This window comes from Gavia stellata, chromosome 8 (assembly GCF_030936135.1).
Source record: "Gavia stellata isolate bGavSte3 chromosome 8, bGavSte3.hap2, whole genome shotgun sequence".
NCBI classification, from domain to species: domain Eukaryota; kingdom Metazoa; phylum Chordata; class Aves; order Gaviiformes; family Gaviidae; genus Gavia; species Gavia stellata.
The window spans coordinates 1,772,333-1,792,886 of record NC_082601.1 but is presented as its reverse complement, the minus strand read 5'-3'; the positions used below and the strand labels follow the sequence as shown (position 1 = coordinate 1,792,886).

The 20,554-nt window shown below is 43.7% G+C and overlaps 1 protein-coding gene across 5 annotated transcripts in view; it reads left to right on the top strand.

The window, feature by feature from the left end:
* Positions 1-20,554, top strand: part of GALNT13 (polypeptide N-acetylgalactosaminyltransferase 13) — a 136,451-nt gene that overhangs the window by 12,196 nt on the left and 103,701 nt on the right. Inside the window, exons 2-3 of one of the 5 annotated variants that reach the window (XM_059820355.1) lie at positions 8,202-8,226; positions 18,999-19,020. The exons of 3 other annotated variants lie outside the window; for them this stretch is intronic. In XM_059820355.1, coding sequence (XP_059676338.1) covers positions 8,202-8,226; positions 18,999-19,020 — 47 coding nt within the window. Of the gene's footprint in view, positions 1-8,201; positions 8,227-17,477; positions 17,493-18,998; positions 19,021-20,554 lie in introns of all 5 variants that reach the window. One more of the 5 variants, XM_059820354.1, reaches the window with a different exon arrangement.

Sequence of the window (20,554 nt, the reverse complement as noted above, 5' to 3'; positions counted from 1 at the left end):
GGATCAAATCGAAACAGATTGAATCAAATCGAAATAGCCCTTTCCCCCTCCAGTCACCATTAACTACACACTCCATAGCTGTTCTATGTGCAAAAAAAATAGAATCTGTAGCAGTGCTTTGGAAATGGAAGCATTTTGGCAGAATAAGTGAAAACTGAATGCATGCTTTCAACCCTTGCAGAAGTCATTCTCCAAAGAGAAGCACTGTACACTCTTTTTGTGCGCACATTAATGTGTCCTCTGTTCCTTGTTCCTCCCTTACTGCTTTCACCAGTCCTCACCAGGCAGACAGATACAAGCACAGAATCATTAAGGTTGGAAAAGACCTGTCAGATCATCAAGTCCAACCATCAACCCAACACCACCATGCCCACTAAACCATGTCCCGCCGTGCCACGTCTACACGTTTAATATTGCACTAAAGTCTTCCTTTCGTCAAGAGAAGGTAGTATTCACATTAAAGTTTACGAAAGTTTGACCAGCGAAGAAACCTTTTAAAAGGAATTACAATATAAATTTGGTAGGTAAGTCTAGTAGTCTTAAATGTACAAATGAAGAAATATAATTCAGTTATAAGTAAAGCTTTGTTTATAGGCTTGTAGTAATAAGTGTAATGCTGATCTCTAATTCACAACTTTCCCCCTTTTAATATGGTTTTGTCAATCGATACCAGTGTTTTCAATTTCTTTACACATAAAGCTAGCACTGTGTTAATGGAATTAGTGGCTTGTGTGCATTTTCTTACCTCAGGGGGAGTATGCTGCAGTGTTTTACACCTCTTCCACAAGGCAGGAATTTGTAGAAAGCTGTCCGTGTGCTGCCTAAAACTGGTGGAATTATTCCTGAAAAATATCTGGCTTGGTGTTTCAGTAATTTCCATTTCTGTGGTTTGCACAGCTTGCTCTTAAATGTTAATAATTTTAAATCTAGTCATCTGGAGAATATTTTTATATGCAGAATGCCTACTTGTACACTTTGACTACAGCACTAAAGACACAAAAAAAATCTGAAAAAAGTTATTTTGTATTAATTTGAACAGCAGCTTTTCAGATTATGTTGTGAAACTGCAATGGCCACCAACAAATGTTGATCTACTATGCTGAAGGAATACATTTGCTATAGTATGTTATAGAATGTTTTAAAGAATGAAAGGCTAGTGTGTAGGTAAAGGGTGTGTATTTTATTTTGTAAAGGAGCATTCTGCTTTCAGAAATGTAAAGTTACGTTTACGCTTAGCATCTGTTTTCTTCTATTCAGACAATTTCTAATGTGTTTTGGCACTGAGCAGTGATTAAATGGTTGAAAACCTGCCTCATTCTTATTTTTTTCATAACTAATTAAAAATTGTTTATAAATATTAGTTGAGTACAATTAGACAGAGGTGTGTAGAGAACTTCTTTGTCCTTTGGACCCTCCTTATTAAAACTACGTTGGATTTTTTTCAGAAAGCGTATATAAAACATTACTGAGTCTCCTGAGACTTTCTGTCATACGTGAGACACCAATGCATGAAATTATTGCTCTAATAGATGCCTTTTCTGTACCTTGTACAGCAAGTAAGTCTAGCCAAGACAGAAAGGACGGCCCTTCAGTTTGGGGCTGCTTCGTGGGGACGTGCGGGTTCTCCAGGGGATGCTGGAGCAGGCGGCTCTTGCCCTCTTGTAAACCCCATGGAGAGTGCCCGTGCTTAGCCTTGGCATGTGTGAAGAAGTGGATCATGTTTAATAAGGAATCGTTACTCTAATTTACACTGTCGTACCTCCTCCATAAGATTGGAAATATATTTTGGAGGGGTGCTTTGTTGTTGTGGTTATCCCATCCTCCTGTAACCCATGTATGATATGTTTATGCCATGGAAGTGAAACGTATGGCAAACTCTTTGAAAGGTTGATTTGTTAATATTTCTTGGATTTGAAGAACTGTTGTTAGGTCAGTGTTTTGCGCTTACTAGGGTTTGGGGTATTTTCATTTTAGTGAATATATTTGAACAGGAGCAGAATGTGTTGGGGGCTTTTTGTTGATTTCTACCTCCGCCCCTCCCCAATTGCAAAACAAAGTCGATTAGATCTCTAACCTCCGATGCATTTTTGTTGGAATTTCGCATCCTTTCATAAATGGATTGCCTTACAGCGTGGTTTTTTAATTAATTGTTTTAACTGGGCACTTTACACATGCTTATGTCTAAATGTTTTCAGTTTGTATAAAAACTATACTAGTACAAAGGCTGCATCACATGTATATTGCATTGCATTCTTTTTTAATACACCAAAAATAATAAAACTTGACTTCTTTTTTCTCCTTCCCAGTTTTAGGCAAAGTAAATCACTTTTGTACTGTGATTCCAGCTTGTTTGGATTTTCCTGTAAGAAATGGCAAATGCAGGCCTATTCCACAGAAGGAGTGTTATGCCATTATCATGCAGTGAGTTCTTCATGGATCAGTCCTTTAAAATCTGGAGGCCCACTTAAGACAAAGTGGAATTAGCTGGGATACAAAGATCCTCTTGTGTGCAGGACACCATGCTAATTTGCACAAGCTTGTAATGCGAGAATATATATAGATATATATCTATATCTATAGATATATATCTATAGATATAGATAGATAGATTGCTTTGCTCATGTTATGTGCTGTTTTATTCTACCATGCTTTCATTCAGTTGATTCAACTCATTTAATTAGCGTACCAAGTCATGCCTTGCATAAAATAAATGAAATACTTGACTGCTAGTGTGTCAGCTGACGTAGAGGAGTGCTGTGGCCCTATGACACTGCAAGGATAATTTAGAGCTAGCATTATTGCACACGGTTTGCCTTTTAGTCACCGTGCGAGGATGCTAGCAAGAGTATCTGGCTTCCATGGCAATTCATCAGTAAGTGCTTTGAGGCAGGAGAGCTAAGATTGCATGGGACCTATGAGCTGTCGGTCGCTGCCCTCAGATGTTCCCTGAGGAGCCAGGTACTTGTTGAGAAGTGTCTTTTAAAGTGGTTTAGAAGTAGGTCAGGTTTTACTCTGGGTGTATGTACACGTGAGCTGTCTGGTAGATGAGAGAAATGAAGGAATTTATGAAGACAAAATACTGAGGAAATTTATGAAGAGCAAAGAGTGCTTAAAGATAGTAATGAATGAAATTAACACAGTTTATTTACAGTGGATGGCTCTTCTTTGTGTGGTGGTTTAAAGGTTGCAGTGGTGATTGCTTGTCTTTATAGAATTGCAGTTGTTTAGTGCGCTTGACTTTAGAAATCCATGGGATGCTCCTCTTTAGATTTCCCAATTTGGTGTTTATTTTATAGTAGAATGTTATTTAGTAAATAGCACTTCCCAACCACATAGCCTTTAAAGCCCTCAACTTCTTTATACTTCACATTACAGGACCTCCACGGAGGTGGTGCTGTCTCAGCAAAAATGATGAAACTGTGTTTTTGCCCAAGTTTGCATTGCAGAGCCAGGCAGGAGGTCAGATTGTGCCCTTGGGCATGGGTCTTGGCTCCACTGAGGTCGATAAAAGTGGATAGGGACTGTGACAAGCAACATTTAAATAAAACTCCAAAACCACAAAAAACCCCACCAACCACCCCCAAAAAACCAACCAAAACCATGTAGACCTCCATAATGTGACATCCTGCATAATTATTCTTGTGAATTCAGCTGTAAGTATCGTAGGCTTTTGCACTGAGATAGTTCTGCACTCTGCGATGTGTTGAATTACAAGAACAATATTCTTGTGTAATGTTGATATCTGAAAACCAAATAAAACTTTAATCATAAAAGACTTTCTCCATTAAGTGATAAGAGCCCTTTGTAATAAAAACATGTCAGTCTTTCATGGTTTAGGAATAATTTAACCATGTTAAATTCTCTTATTTTAGACTTTATATAGTGGCAATCTCCTTTATTTGCTACTCCAGTGGAAATCATAAGTTTCAATACGGTGTATTGGGACTTAGTGCTAGCGGGTTCAGCAGTTGGTTCCGCTTTTGATAGTCTTAAAATTTAACTGCATTAAATTATCCTATTTTAAACTTCATAAAATGTCAATTTGCCTCATTCTGCTACTCGGTGGAAGTCATAATTCTGAGTCGAATGTGCTGTGACTCTGCTACGGGCAGATCTAGTGGTTGGTATGAGTGTGCTGGCAGTCTTGAATTGCTTCTTAATCTGCTCAAGGCAAAGAGCTGGCGGGTGTTTTTGTGGAGGTTGTGGCTTCTTCTGCCATCAGCATGATGGAGGAGTTGGGTGGTTCTTCCCTGCGGGGACACACGTGTCCGGGCGGGATGGGCTGGTGGGACATGTCACGCTCTCTGGACTGATGTTAGCCTTGGGGGGTGCTGGATAAGGTGTTGAGGTGGTCTCCTTGAAGGAGAAAGGTAAAAGTAGCTGCACTGAGCAAAAATAGGGTGGAAAGAGGCTTTTTTGTTGTTGCTTTGACGACTCAAAGATCTGTTTCTGTTTTGAAGGTTAAAGATCTGTATCACTGATCAAAGTTTAATTCAAGCATTTAACTTGATTTCCTCAAGGATACTGTATCTGATGGTATTCGTTATTTAGGTGTCTGTATAGTCCTGAGTGTTGGGTACTTTAATCCTTACTCTATGACATGACAAGACAATGAAATTGAAATATATGCTGTGTAAAAAGCACTTATATTTATACATTATATTTGCCACACTTCAAGAATCCCTTAGTTCTTTTGTTTTAAGAATGAGTAATTAGGCTGCTCTGTTACGGATGCCGAGCTGCGACAGTTCATTTTCCTTATGCACCCCACTGAGCCGGAGGAGAAGAGTGCTGGAGGCATCTGTATACATCCAAAAAGAAAGCAGAGGGGTAGGTTTTGTTTGGTTGGGTTTTTGAATATTTTTTTGCTTTCATTTGGGTGGTTGGAGTAGTTTATTTTTTACTGTATGTTGACAATTGCTAGGAAGCTTGAGTCCACCTGTAGATAAAATTTTTCTTATAGAACATGCACATAGTTTTTCGCATATGTTACTTGCTGCTTTATTGCTCTTTTGAAGATGCAAGTGTTAAAGGAGAGCATTATGCTGTCTCTACAATGGGGGTTTCTTAAGCTGTCTTTTAACTGCTGGTTATATCATATTTAATTAAACGGTTATGCTTGAAATAATTTTCTTTTGGGAATGTTTGTGACTTGCTGTAGATACAGAATTTGCTCTGACATTCTGAGGGTGTACTGAAAAAAAAAAAAGGAAAAAGGAAAGAAAGAGGAGGAAAAAAATGCCAGAGTTGTGAACCACAAATTAAGCAAAGCAGATGCTACAATAATAAAAGCTGTTTGTCTTGTGTTAAATTTTATGGTGTGATGACACAGTCTCAGAGAAAAGATCTGCTTCTCCACAAGTAGATCATGCATCAAATTTAGCATCTAAACTAAACTGGCCTTGGTGTATTGTTTGTTAATGCTAGTCCATGGTACAAGGAGTAAAAAAAAATAAATCATTATAATGTGCTAAAATTACTTATTCAGAAAGTGTGATGAGTGTATATTCTTTCAGTTGGCAGTGCAGAAAACGAATCTTACAACACCTTAAGTGCCGGGTATCTTGTAAAATGAACTTTGGCTGCAGATTCACTTCAGACTTTCTGCGTTCCTGGGCAGGAGCCTAAAGCACAGATGGAGGTTTAGCCTGCGTTGGGATTTTCAGAGAGATTGATTACTTTGATTCACTACTGGAATCCACCAAAGATATGCCTTTTGGGCTCGCGGGTGCTGAGGGGTGCGCGAGAGGGTTCCTCTGGTCTTGCACAACTGTTTGATACCTCCAGCAGTTCTCCTTGCTCTCCTTCTGCATCTTCCCGCGTGTCGGCGGTGCGGTGCCTGACGCCGAGCGCAGCGCTGCGGCAGAAGGGAAGATCGTGACTTCCCTTCCCTTCGTCATTCTCTGCAGTTCCCGGGCTCGCTTGACATCAGAGGGAAAATGGTAAAGGAAGAAGAAAATGAAAGAGGAGTTTATATGTCAACTAAACGTGAAAATGGGATGATGAGAAAATAATAAGCTTCAAAGACGTTAGGACTTCCCTTCCCGAAGACTTTCAGGTGCTTTTTGTAAACAATGGAGATATGGCCATTTCTAAGATAAAATAATAAAAAAAAAGCCAGCAATTCTAGGAGTAGGAGTTAATAGTATATTTCTTTTGTAATATCGTAAGGTATAATTAAAGCCTCCTGCCAGAATAAAAGTGTAATTGCTAAGATGAATTATTATACCGAGGAGATCTACAACAAGTGAAGGTATCAGGTGTTTGATGACAGTTTGGAGCTCCCAACTCCGTATTTTCAGATTCCTGCTGCTTTTATAGTCAGAATTGTTACACCATAAAAGTGGAAAAAACCTTCTTAATTATCACACAGGGTACAGTTAAAACAACTTCTTGAAACCATGTAAGTAGATAAATGCTACCATCAGTTTCATTTGTAAGTCTTAAATTTAGCTCGCAAATACCTCCATACACACTTTTTATTGAAAATGTGTTTTGCTTTGAGCATTCCGTAATGAAAAAGGCTGGATTATGTGAAATCGTTGCCATTAGGGCAGAAATCCGAAGTTAGAACAATACTGAGCATGTACTTCTGGTACTATCCTGTCCAGTCTGCTACCAGCAAGCTCAATGCATTGGTATGTGTTTGAGGATGAAATTTAAGATTTCTTTTGGTTGGCTTATAGGAAAAGTTTAAAACTCTTGTGATCAAAGCTGAAGTTGTGGGTGGAAGGGTGGAAATGGAAAGGAAATCTTTCAAAGGGCATTACCAGTACGGCTGCCGCATGCTGATCAACCTTTGTGAAGAAGGTAAGAAGCTTTAATGTTTCAAACTGCCTGAAATTACTGGGGATCAGCAGCACTGCAGGTGTGCAAATGAGGTGAGCTGACACGTTTACATCCTCTGATGCTATTCCCAGGCCCGCTGGGTTGCAACACTGTCACCTGGCTTCCCAGGTACGATTGCAGGATTTCTCTGGCTCTAATCCCTGTTGTTTAATATCAGTCCAAGCATCGGAAATCATTCTTCATGCAGATGTGGCACGCTTCAAAGACCTCTGTCAAGGAGAAACAGAAGAAAATCTGGAAGGAGGAGACTCTTATCTAATAAGCTTGCAGAAGCATCAGACTTGTGGATGAAAGAAATATCTAGTGATGGCAGAACCTGTCCAGGAGGTGACTTGAGTTGCTTGTAAGCAAGTTACAGAAGTAATTTGCAGATTGGTCGGGGTATGCGTTTATTGGGTGGTTCTGTGCTCATGTTCTAGCATATAAGCTTAGTCCATAGAGTGCTTGGTCTTCCTTATGTTGGAGTGAAATAAACATGTGAAGAAAAGAATATAAGTAACAAATTAAGCCCAGCTATAGAGCAGCAGAACTAGCTGTAAGATCTGGCAGCAGGACTAGCTCCCTGTGGAGCGCAGGGGCAGGATTTCAGTCGGTTCACCCCCATCACCTCTTGGGTTTTGCCTTTGCTAGTTAAAACTTAGTTCGTACCTGTTGGGCCGAAGATTGGAGACAAACATAGTTCATCAGTGTGCCTGAGAGGGCTTGTGCTGTAATGGAAACCTTCTCATTTGTTTATAAAATGCAGCTTCTGTGTGGTTGTGCTTCTGTTCCAGGCAAAAGCGCAAAGCTGAAAGGGGGGAGAGCGTGCCCTCTCAGCGGGTGACTTCAGGGGGCTTTTAAGGATGTCTCTTATGAAACTTTGGTGCAGGTTGGTAGGGCGGGCGAGGCTTTTATTTGCTTGTCTTTAAACCAAGCAAATAGGAGGGGTACAAATGTGCTCTCTTAGCTTATTTGCTCTGTCTGCACCTTCTACGAGGCCCGCTGATGAGATGGGCTGGGAGAAGCGCTGCCCATTTCACCTCCTAACATAGGTTGGAGGGAGGGAGTGCCACAGAAGGTGTCGTGGCAGACACAGCATTTGCTCTCTCAAAATGCCGTGTTGTAAACGTAAAACTTGTGTTTTAGCCTGCAAACGAAGAGGCTGGTAATGAGATTTTACGTCGGTACTTCTGGGAATTCCCCAGTGATAATCTCGTAATTAATTCCACGTTGTAGAGGGCCGCTGTCGGCTGCTCACCTCCTTTTAATTGTTGCTGGGGCCATCTGCGATAGGCGCGGGTGGAGGGGAGCAGGGGCACCCTGCAGAGTGGGCTCTGGTCCGCTGCGCGCCGAGGTGGCTCAGTGAGCAGGAGGGGACAGATAGACGGGGATGTGCTGGTCTTGGGAGACGCTCTCTTATGATCTACTTACAGTCTAGTTCTTCAGCACGTAGACCTTCTGTTGCCCGATTAGGGGCTCCTTGTGTTTGTTAAATTGTTACGGGATTTATTATAACCTGATGTAGTCACCAGGTTATGTGGGGGGAAGGTTGAAAAAAAAGGCAATCTGTTAGGAAAAATTTTCTTCCTGGCACACAAATCCGACATGTGTGTATGACTTGGTATTTGTGTCCCACTATAAAAACAAGCCGGTGGATGCATAGAGCCATAATGCATTTTAGAAGAGAGGAGGAAAGGACTGCAAATTAATGAGTCTCTTTAAGCCTTGGCTGTTCTGGAGGCAGTCCTTGTATCCATCTGTCCATCCTGTCCTCTAGCAAAGCGTAGAGGAAGATTGAGAGGCCAGGGCAAAGCATGGGTACTGAGTCGGGGTGTTCTGCACCTCAGGACCCCAGGAGAAGCCTTTGCTGGGAGGAGAGGGTGAAATGCACCCAGTAACTGTGCAGCCTCCGTTCCTTCGGGCTGCTGAACCCACGCCAGCACATGCTGTGTTTCACGTGAACCCATGCAACGCCTCCCCAGCAGCCAGACAGAGCTCGGGGCTCCTGGGCGTACGGACGTGACGAGCGTTTTCTCAGAGCAAAATGATACGAAAATTATATCGCCTGATTGTCCTTGGGAAAGGATGCTCTCTAGATGGGAGCGGGGCGGCGAGTTACTGATGGCTCTCCGCTGCCGCAGGGCTCCTTGCGCGGGGGCAGCCACGCTTGCCGGCACGAGGAGAGGAGCTCGGGTCCAGGGCCCTCCTCTCTTCACAAGGCTGCCAAGCAGGATGGAGGGTCCTCCTCCTCTCATTCCTCGTGTTGCATTTAGATCTAGCTATGCGTAAGCACAGAGTTATTTACAGGTACATTGGCTGCCATGGGACTGACACGGAAAGGTTCATTCTGAAGTTATTTCCCAAAGTGGCACCAGATTCTTCATTTCATGGCAAGGTGCTTTCTTGAGTACACAGTCATCCTTCTTCAGATATTGAAAAGTAGGTCTTTAGTATTAACTTCTTATGTGGATGAGGCATTGTGGGACATGATTTAATGGGCATGGTGGTGTTAGTTGATGGTTGGACTTGATGGTCTTACAGGTCTTTTCCAACCTTAGTGATTCTGTGATTCTTATAATGCTGAGACATTCAGAACTGTGAGAGCAGCTATGACTGACTTCAGTCAACAACAGTTCATGACACTTAGTAAGGGGAAACAAACTAAAGAAGGGGGAAAGAAGTAAAAGTCTGTCTGCCCAGTCAGCTCAGGAGCGTGGAGTGAACACAGGAGGCCATCAGGTACATACAAATGGGATTACCTTTTTTTTTCCCCCTGAAGGAAGGGCAGTATATGTCTATTGTGTGTGTGGTTGCAGTTGCGAAGGACCGTGATCCAGCGAACACCATACAGGTCTGCATCTTGATGTTCCTGAGGCTTGGGTCAAGCACTGCAAGAGGAGTGGTGAGAATTTGGTTTAATGTCCTTGTGCCCTAGACCTCCTGTCAAGGCACAAGGCAAGGCAGCAGGGCACCGGGGAAGGAAGATCCATCAGTTGCCTGCACGCAGCATCGTGTACCGTCAGTCACGGCGTCCTGCGGGCCCTGGGGTAGGTGTAGTCGTGTCTGCGTGGTGCATCGAAATCCCATTCTCTGGTTCTGGAAGCACCACGTGCAGCATTGCTTTGGCCGTGCTCCGGTGCTGCTGCTGCACGCAGTACAGATGGAGCCTAAATTCACGTATGCCTTGCTTGTGCCAGCTCTTAAATGCCAAGAATAATATTTTACAGATATAGAGGACCAGCGTGAGGCTTATTAATGCTCGGAAATGTTACCGGCTCTTGTGAGGAGAAAAATATTAACCTTCTGATTAAACAAATAGTGTCTAAATTAATTGCAATTTAGTTTTCAACCTTTGTGTTTTACTTCTCCTTGTTGCCATTCTGAAACCTTTTGAAACAAGCCTACGTAGCTCCTTCGCGCTGCAGGAAGAAGTCAAGCCTCTTCGTGCTTGATTTCACTCTGCCTATGTGAAAGTGCCCTGGATATCACAGCTTTAGTCATATTCCTTCCCTTGTGTTGAAAATGTTGGTTCTTAAATGGGTTCTTTTCAGGGAACACAAGTAATTACCCTCACTGTTGTGTGTTAGGTACTTGTTACTGTCGTTTGTGGAGCTGATGGGTTTAAATTTGTTTGAAGTCTTTTAATCTTTAGACCCTATACTACACGCTACCATAATGGTGATGCTAGCACATCCATTAATTTAGCTAATGCTTTACAAAATTGACAATTTTCTCATCTGTTGCAGCCATACATAACTGCTGAAACACACACAAGATGTCACACCCCCACAAAACCCCTTCAGAAGAATAAACATATTTATGTATCCTCTAAATGCAGTCTGTCTGGTTTCCTGCAGACTTCATGCTGTGCTGAAAATAGGTTTTACTGAGTTTTAGAAGCCCATGTTTAAAATATAATTAGACTGAGTTTGCGTAGAAATTTCTGACTCTTTGCTTTGCCCGCACACATGGCTGCTCACGCTAATTCCTTGACTGTGAAACCCTCTTTGCTTTTGAGTTAATTTCGTCTGACATCTGATCATCTTTGGCTACTGGGTTTCTGGTTTTGCGTTTTACAAATTTGTTTTCGTTGGCTGCACATTTCCTGTCCCTCTTCTGTCTTACTGGATTAATTTTTGCCACTGTAATCTTTCAAATCTTCTTTGGTTATTCTTTCTGTGTATATATATTGACTTTTTTCTAAACTAGGTTAATATTCTGTGGAATTGGTAATATGTTAATTTTGCCATCTTAATGCCTCTCATTAGAGGTCTATTATTTTTTTTATTCTACCTCTGATTTGTTGGTATGTTGTGAAATTTGTACATGCCCCTTCACTGCAAGTTTTGTTGCAGCAAGTGCTGGTGCTTGTGCCCATCCCAGGCGCTAACCACTGAAAAATCGTGACAAAAGAAGCAGACCTTTGTTCTGCACTGCCGGCAATTTCCTATCAATTATGCCCTTGTCTGGTGGTGCACGGCCGGGTGGCTCCCGCACATCTGTGCGTTACTCAGCGCGATGTCCTGCTCTGTGCCTGAGGGTCCCATGACCCTTCCTACTAGGTGGGCACAGCAGCCTGCTTACAGGAAAGGTGGGATAATCCCCAGGTGATTGCAGCCCCAATGGTCATCGGCTTTTAACGAGAGATAAGCCTGTAAGGAAGGGTAGTGTGTCTTTTATTATTGGGTTGATATAGTGGAAGGGAAAAAGGCAAGCTTTCCTGGCACACGGGCCTGACCTGAGAAGGGTCCATCTATCAGCTGATTGTCGCGTTAAAGGACCGAGCAATTTGGCAGAAAATAAACCCCCTTGCCTCCGAGCTGGTCCTCAGATATCAGAGGGGCTGGGGGCAGCTAGGCTTAGATTCTGAGTGATGCCCAATTCCTTGTGTTACAAGTCTGATCGTGTTCTATATATACATATATAATCCCAGTGATTACAGATGCACTTGTAACTCCATACACTTTCACTCCAGCCGCGTTGCATGAACTATCACGACCACCCTTAAGGAATTTGGTCGCGTTCAATGAGAACTCTCACGGCTAGATTCATGAATAGTGTAGTTTATTAAAGCGACAGATGCACAAGTTCTTTTGGATTGCCAGTGATAGAACTACTGCCCACAAAGGTGGTACAAATAGCAAGAATATGAGTAATATAGCCTGGCTACAAATGTGTTCAATCACAAAGGCTTCTAAATCTCCTTAGGGAAACACTTGGTATAGCCAAGTGTTAATATGAATAATATAGCCGACTACAAGCGCATTAAATCAGAAAACAACTGTACAGAGGTTGCTAAATCTCCTGGGGGGAGAAACTTGGTATAGCTGAGTGTCTGAATCTTACCCAAAGTCGTCCCTATTGGGGGGAAGAGGGGCTCAGCCCGTCGACTGATCCCAGGTGTCAAAGCAGGTCTGCGATGGTGTCTTCCCTAACAGTGCATCTCAGTAAGTGATGACGGTGTTACCTGTACTAATATTTGCGGATGGTTCAAGTGCTACGGGGAGATCAAGACCTCGCTCCCAGGTGTTTGGACCTTTCAAGTCTAAGTGTTTCTCTCTGAGGTGTAGGATGAGAATTGGTTCTCCCTGTGTCCCACTACATTGTCCCACTTGATCCCTCCTCTGAGGGGAGAGATGAGTTTGGTGCAAACTGTGGTGGAATTTAGGAGTTGATTTTTTTATTTATTCCCCCCCCCCCCTCCGCCTGCAACTCATGCAAATCGTGTCTCCCGCCCCATTTTTAGAGGAGACGACATCTCCAGCCTGGCCATGGCAGATGAAACTCAATGTGGTGGTACGTCCTTGCTCGAGCGCCGGGCAGATTACCGCAGTGCGCTTCACCTGGCGTCTCACCTGCCTTTTGCTTTATTTAATCACTGCATCGATCAGAATTAACGGAGGCGTTTAAAGTGGGACAGTTGGCGTACTGCAGTGAAAAGCAGAATAAGCAAAGGCGAGAGCGGGTCGGTGAGCCTGGTGTCGCGCTGCAGGTTTCCTTCTTCATTGCCCCCTTTGCTGCTGGCTGTGGGGCTTTGCTGCCCGCCTCGGGGAGGAGCTGAACTGTTCGTGCCTTAATCTAAATGAAAAACAGCAGCGTTCTGGACTCTCTGTAACGTCCCGGTACCGCTTTGCTCTGGCGGCAAAGGATGAGGGGGTAAAATGCAAGCTAATTTTGGAATTACCGTGTTTTTAATGTGAGTGCATTCATCCCTCATTACTTAGTGTAATGAATTTCCTGACTTTGTGGAGCAGGTTTAGTGCAGATTCTAGAAGTACAATTAATACATGGCAGAATTGGGAGAAAGTGACTCTTCTCAGGTTAAGAAAAAAAGGGTTCTCGACAAAATTTCATACAGGTTCAGCTGGGAAATAGTGACAAGAAAAATTCTGCCTAATTTAATTCTATGATTTTTTTTTTCATTTTACAGTTCTGGTTTTCCATTGAAATATGTTGCCAGCTGGAAGACATTAGTTATGATATTGTCCTAATTTCATTGGAGCTGTTTCTCTGACAGTTCTTCTGGCTTTCATGACTCAAGCGAACTTCTTTCTCAGCATTTGTAGTTAAGCAAGAAACCTGGGTACATATACAGCTATGTATTTGTAGTTGTGCGATTTTTCTCCTCCAGGAACATATCTTGTGAAAGATTATATTCCATAGAAAACTAAGCTTTCAATATAAACCATAGAAAAATTCAATATATATCTGTATTAGAAGTGTGTTGTTAAGGACAAATTAGTTTTTAAATGGTTTTATGCAATTTTTTCTTTAAACAGCTCTTGATTTAAAGGAAAAGAGTGTGCCCATAAAGTGCAGTTAATTGTACAGTGAGCTCCCCTTAAAAATATAGTGCTGTATCGCTCATCCCTGGTAGGCTGTATACATGCGATCAGCCTGACTGAATTCGTCGTTTATAAACAGTCTCTTTTTTCTTAATCTATTTCAGCAATTAAAAATGCATCAAGAGCTTTAATTAAACCATCCGGTGTTTGCATGCAGGATGCAGTTGCTTGGAAGAATGATTAGTTTTGTGTATGGAAGAATTATTGGCTCTGTCTACAAACTGGTATCATACTGGTGATCAGCAGTCAGTGCAGTGAAGCAGAGCATCTGGCTCGGCGCAGCCTAGGCAGAAGGTACCATACGTCCAGGGCGTTCTCTCATTAACTGGGAAAGCAAAAAAAATATTCTGGTTTAAATTCTAAAGCAGATGCCATCTTGAAAAAATAATAAATTAGAAGAAAATAATGTGGTGATAGTAAATCTAAATATATTTTATAAAAGCTAGGTTACATAGTCCCATACATATAAATACATATATAAAAAAGATGCCTTTTAATATCTTACAGCTTAACCTGAGAAAAGCAATGTGTGCGCTCTCCTGGAACAGTAGAAGAATTATTTCTGGAATTACCCAGTACATGTCTGGCCTGTTAGTGACTTTAAAGGGAATATTGTTTGCTTTACAAAAGGTGATCCTGTCCCCTCCAAATACCTCTGTTAGAGTGATTTGTCCTAAATTGCAATTGTGATGGGATCTGTTCCTAGGGTCCCTGGCCCTTCAAGCTGCATGTTTTCTGTTTTAACCTTCTCTTTATATGCTTAACACAGTACGCCTGCGTATGTACCTGGTGTGCGTGTGTATGCAGCGTACGCAGGTGTGTTACTGTGGATTTGCAGTTCTGACACTTTTCATGTGGCACTTCGGTATCACTTTTTCCTCTGATGTTATGGTTAGCATATTTTGCATGAGGTGACTGAAAACTAGTGAAAAAAATAACAGTTCAGTGTCCATTATTGTCGTCCAGTTCTAATTGCTGTTGCATTGCAGTCAGGTATGTTACTTCCTTTCGGTGCTGGGTGTTGCTGGGTGATCTTTCCCAGCGAAGGACAAAGGAGAAAAACTGCTTCTTCCGCCGCTTATATTCACAGCAATTGGAGGGCACTCTTCTGTTTTCTCATTGCATAGTCCAGCTAATTCATTCCAGGCAGACCTCGGGTAAATACGTGAAATTCGTATTTTAGGAAATCTCAAACTAAGCATGAGTCATGCGAACAGCGTATTGTAGCTCATGGATTCGAGGCGACTAATACAGATTTTATACCGAATGAGGTGTCTATGGGGACTGGGATTTGCATGCAGTAAATGGGACTGATGGAGAGATTGACAGACTTTTTTTTGAAGCCTGATTCTTTTCCTGTCTATAAATCAAAACTTTCTCTACCACATGCGTTACCTCTGTGCTTCCCTTCTAAGTGTATGTTGCTTTGGGTTTGGAAAACCAACTCGTAATGGTGTTCAGGTACAAGTTTGAATTTTCCAGTTATTTTGCTGTTAGGACACTTTCCAGTTTAAGCTCAGATTGCTTATTTTTTTCCAGTTATATTTCTTTTTTTTCCTGTGCATCTTCAGGATATAATCTGTATTGGCTGAACTTTATTCGTCCCTTTCTGTATAGACTGGTCACTTGGCTGGTGCATGTAGATGAGAAATTAGGGATGAAGTCAGTCCATGGTGGGATGTGTCACTGTTATGAAAAGGGTAATCTGGTCCTTTCTTCATCCTTAGACAGCTTTTCCTAATAGGATTAAGATGGGATGTGTGCGGCCAGAAAGCTGATGTTTAAAATTTTGATGCAAATAATAACATTGCAGAATTCAATGCCTGTGAGTTAAAAAAGCCCCTGTTATACTACAGATCATCCTGTTGTCATTGGAAGACCAAATCAATGTGATTCCATATCAGCTTGGCCCTTAACCTCCCGTTAATCCACGAATGGGAGTTGATGGAGAAGTTTTCTGACTATGGAAGTTCTTCGGGTGGCATCCTGAAGGTACCGCCGTCAACGAAGCGTTTTGTCCTCTCGTTCCGCGGTGCAGCCCTTTGGTGCCTACTGCGCAGGCGCCCAGCCGTGCGGGGGGCTGCGGGGCTCTGCCCCCCTCCTCGCGCTCCTCCCCGTGGGTCTGACAGTCACCTGTGCTGTCTCTGGAGTCGGTGCCAAATTCTGTAGCTGTTCATGTTATGGTCTTCAACTCTTTTTTCTGTATTCCTGAATAATAAGCCTTGCTAAAATTTTAACACATGGCTATGAATCTATTTTCATTTCTCCTTGCCTTTAATTAGAAACGAGATAATGTCTTTCGAGGTTGTTTTCAGTATCCGACTCCTCTGGATTTTCCTTCCTACTTACAAACCCTGGTGTGTGATTGCATTACCTCATGCTAGGAAGTGACTAATTAGCCTGATGTATAATTTTGCACAGAGCATAGCCTGGCTGGAGGGGAGAAGCGCGTGTCCTTGGAGGCTATAGACCCTGTGGGAATTCATCCTTAGCTCACTGCTTTTATTGGAGTTCGGCCTGACTTCGATATGGAAAGCAGCAGAGCTCCGGAGGGTGGAAGCAGTAGGTCCCCAGCTGATTGAGCAGCGTTTGTAATGAGAGACAGCCTTAGGGAAGAGGACCCCCCCCGTGCAGACCGGCTGGGTGGCTGCTCAGCGTGCCTCCCCGGGGCTCCCGCTGCGGTGGGTGCCCGCTCCTGCTCTCCTCTGACCGGGAGAAAGGTAGCCAGCTCCTGGCCAACAGTCTGGAATGACATGCGAGACTTGGCTTTAACCAGCAAGACTGGAGCGTTCCGGAAGAAAGGTGAGGTTTTTGTCATTGGGAGGCTTTGAAGAATTCATTCATTTTAGGGGATGGCTAAGAAATCGTCTCTGCAAGGAAGACGCCTCGGCGTGCTGGAGATGTGCTGCGTGGTAACGCATGACTTGCGTAGTGCCAGCCACTACTTCAGTGCCTGCGCAAGGAGTTGTTTCCCCAGGGGTTTCACGGGATGCTTCCCTGTCTCGTGCTTCGTCTACTCCTTGTTAACAGTGTGGTTTGCTTGGGGAGCTATCCTTTACTGAATGGCTTTGCAAATGAAAAAACTAGCTGTCCGTTACTCTTTGTTATATGAACACAGCCACTGATCATAACACAAAGAACCACAGGTGCATATTTGCTTTATTATTTTCTAGTTATGTTCTCAGTTACAGGGTGCAAATCTAGAAACGACCAACGTAGGTCTAAAATTCAAGAGGTATCACTCCCTAGACCAGGGTGATTTACTGTCTGTGGCAACTGGCAATCTTCCTTTTTTCTTTTGTGTAAATCGTGAGTTGCAATAATTTGTGACACAGTAGTACAGGACTTACTAGAGCCTCTACAACTTAGCAAGTTTAAACTAGTCATAAAAAGAAGACTTATTAGCAAGCAGACACCGTGATTTAGGTCAATGGGCCTGGATAGGGAAGTGTTTTTCTTGATAATGTAAAACTTTTCAGTAGCTTTTCTTATAAGGGAAATTGAACTATGATTCTTTCAGGTGAAGAAAAATGTCTTTTTTGCATTTAACTTTCATTACACTTAATAAAGCACAATATTTGTTAAAAAGGCATATCAGTTTTTACAATCACGTCAAATTTAGCTGACCTCTTTGCAATAATGAAATACTTCATTAAAACTGTTTTTTCCTGTAGGAAACCATTCCATCAGTGGAACATAGCAATAATTAGTATGAAAGTGCGACATTTTAAGATTGCAGGTCCTGGCGTGCAGGTGCGGTTGCAGGTCCCAGTGTTCAGCTTCCCTGTGGGGGTCCCTGGGGAGCCCGTCCGGGGACGGGTCCCTCTGCGCTGCCCCACCACTCCTGGAGACTCAGTATTAAAAAATCCTGCAAATACCCATTCCCACCTGTAAATGGTTTTTCCCCTTGCTAGCAAGGAGTATGAATTTGTCAAGGAGAGAGGAGATTTCTTAAGCAAGCAACTCAAGGCTTCTTCACAAGGCTCTTCAGAAAGAAGGTCCTTTTTGCTTTCACTGAAAGAACATTTTCTGGGCTGGACCAAAGTCCGTAGCCTCTGTGCACAGGCGATTGATGCCTGCTGCCGAAAGATGACACAATTCCCCATCAAGCCTAGCATCAAATACCAATTAGGGTAACGTACAGTGCTCTGCATGTGTCCCGGCTGCGGGCTCACAGCATGTCGATTCAAGTGGCAGTTGTCCTGAAAGCAATTAATCCTCGTGTTCATTACCAAATGGACGCGTACGTGTTGACTTGCTCTTCCTCAGGCATGCCTTAGGGGGGCTGCTTTTGATAGCCGCAGGTGGGTGCACGGGTAGGGCTCTGAGGGAGGGGCGATTTGGGGATGTGGAGGAGGAAGCCTGCTGCCCTCGGCCCCGCTCGGGTCCCCGTGGCACTGGGGGATGTCCCACGGGCATCACAGGCTCTCCTGCCTCTCTCTGCCTCTTCCTGAACCCTCCGACATCTGGGATGCCCTGCGTTTGGGAATCCTCAGCACCTTCCTGCTTATGACTGAATTTGGGGTGGTAAAATTTGCCGTTGGTTGGAGGTAGGGAGGGGGCAGGATGCTGTTTACAGCATCCCTCCTGTGTCCCGTGTGGAGCCGAGCGGGCAGGCGGCGGCGGCCCCCCCGCCTGGGGGACTTACCTGACAGACTTTTCACAAAGCAAGTAAGAAAAGTCAAGAAGTGTTTTCCCCTCCAAAGTTTTGCCTTGTTTAAGTATAGCGTGGTAGACTAAAAACATTGAGTTGTTCAGCCCTACAGGAAGAAAATGCGGAGCAGCCACAAGGAACATTTTACTGAAGACGTACTGAAGATACGTGTAGATCGATTCAGGCAACTATTAAACGTTGCTTTTTTCATATATGTGGAAAAGACAAACGTGTTAATGAAAGCAGATAAAATGCCGAGATAGAAAAACTATATGTCAGTAGCGGTTTGACTTTATAAGGCACTACAAAATACAAGAATGCCAGCCAAAGGGGGTCAGGGAAGATTTAAAAAATAAGAATAAATGAAATGCCTCTTACCCTCATTCCATTCAATTACTGTCTGCTTAATTTTGTTTTGCAGAAGACTGGTTTGACTGTCACTGTTAATCTTACATTAGTTACTCTACCTTTACTTCAGTGTTTTTGGCTTTGTTTGTAGTGGTGATTTTTTTAAAAATAAAGAACCACTACTGCTGCAGCAAAAAATGGCACAGACTTACGTATGCAAACTTGTTCGACAAAGACCTGTGCAGGCCGGTAGAACTACAAGCGGTAGATACATGCTGTGTAGGTAATGCCATTAGGGCAGCATAAAATACCTTTATGAAGAGCACCCGTTGCGTGGTGCCCACGGTGGGCAGGAGGGCAGCAGGAGCGTGTGAAGGACCCCCTGAGCGAGGGAGTCTCTTGTCGAGCGGCAGGAACTTCTGAAACGTGGCCCAAAATGCATGGCAGGCTGACCCTCAGCCTGTTCGCTTTCCATCGGCTTTTGCTTGCTTAGCACTTAGCAGCAGTTAGATATTTCCATTACATCTGAATTAATATTGATGTACTAATACGTCTTTCCTGGGTTATTGCTCATTTATAATTATTTTCAGAGAGGTAACTTGTATCTCATTGTATCTGCAAGCCCAGGATTCATTTATAAAACACAGCCATCAAGGTGATAGATGAGCGTGTGGTTCACATGCATCCCTTCTTTTCCTCCGAAGGCCGGGGCCCATCCCTGCCCGTGCCAGCCGGCTGGCTGGGGAGGCGAGAGCATCGCTGCTGTCGCTGCTCGGCTGCTGTGTCTGAGCGCTGCCGGCTTACGGGGCAGCAGGCTGCCCCAGAGTACTCCCGAATGGATGCTTCCCTGTGGATCCTCTCCTTTTCTCAGATTTTTTTTTCGTCCAAGATATTTTTTCCTACAGTGGAGGGGGCAAATGGAAAAAAAAAATGAAAAAAGTCTGATGAGGAGCAGCTGAGGGAGCTGGGGTTGTTCAGTCTGGAGAAGAGGAGGCTGAGGGGAGACCTCATCGCTCTCTACAACTGCCTGAAAGGGGGTTGTGGGGAGGTGGGTGTTGGTCTCTTCTCCCAAGTGACTAGTGACAGGACAAGAGGAAACGGCCTCAAGTTGCACCAGGGGAGGTTCAGGCTGGATGTTAGGAAAAATGTCTTTCCTGAGAGAGCGGTGAAGCACTGGAAGAGGCTGCCCAGGGAGGTGGTGGAGTCCCCATCCCTGGAGGTGTTCAAGGAAGGTGTGGACGTGGCACCGCGGGACATGGTTTAGTGGGCATGGTGGGGTTGGGGTGGTGGTTGGACTTGGTGATCTGACAGGTCTTTTCCAACCTTAGTGATTTTCTGTGATTCTGTTAGTCTGTCCCTGTCCCCATGCCTGTGTGTAACGCCTGCTCGGGGCTTTCCCTCAGTCTTGGCATTGGACATTCCTGGTGAAGCAGTCATAGCCGGTACTCTCAGCAGAAAGCTGCTGCTTGGTGACGTGAGCTTGCGGAAGAGACCCCAAGCCACTAGCGGACACAGCTGATTTCACTCTCACCCTTCCCTTCTTTTTAATTTCCCTCTTTACTAGGATTTTTGGCTTTCTGCATGGTGAGTGCCTTCCACTTCTCTTCCCAGAGCTCTTCCTAAGAAAAACTAATCCCCTCTCTTTCCTCTGATGGCTATGCTGCCCATTTACAGTCGTAACCAGGAGTTAGCGAAGGCAGGGTGCTGCTTGGGAGGTTTTTTGGCTTTGCTGTTGTAAATGCGACCTGACCAGTGCTTGCGGGTACCCCTGAGGGCGGCTGGCAGCTCGGGGGGAGATGAACCCTGATGCAGCTCAGGGCAGCAGCCGCCAGAGCAGCATCTTCTGATGGCCCACCTAGAGGAGAAAAGAGTGATTCCT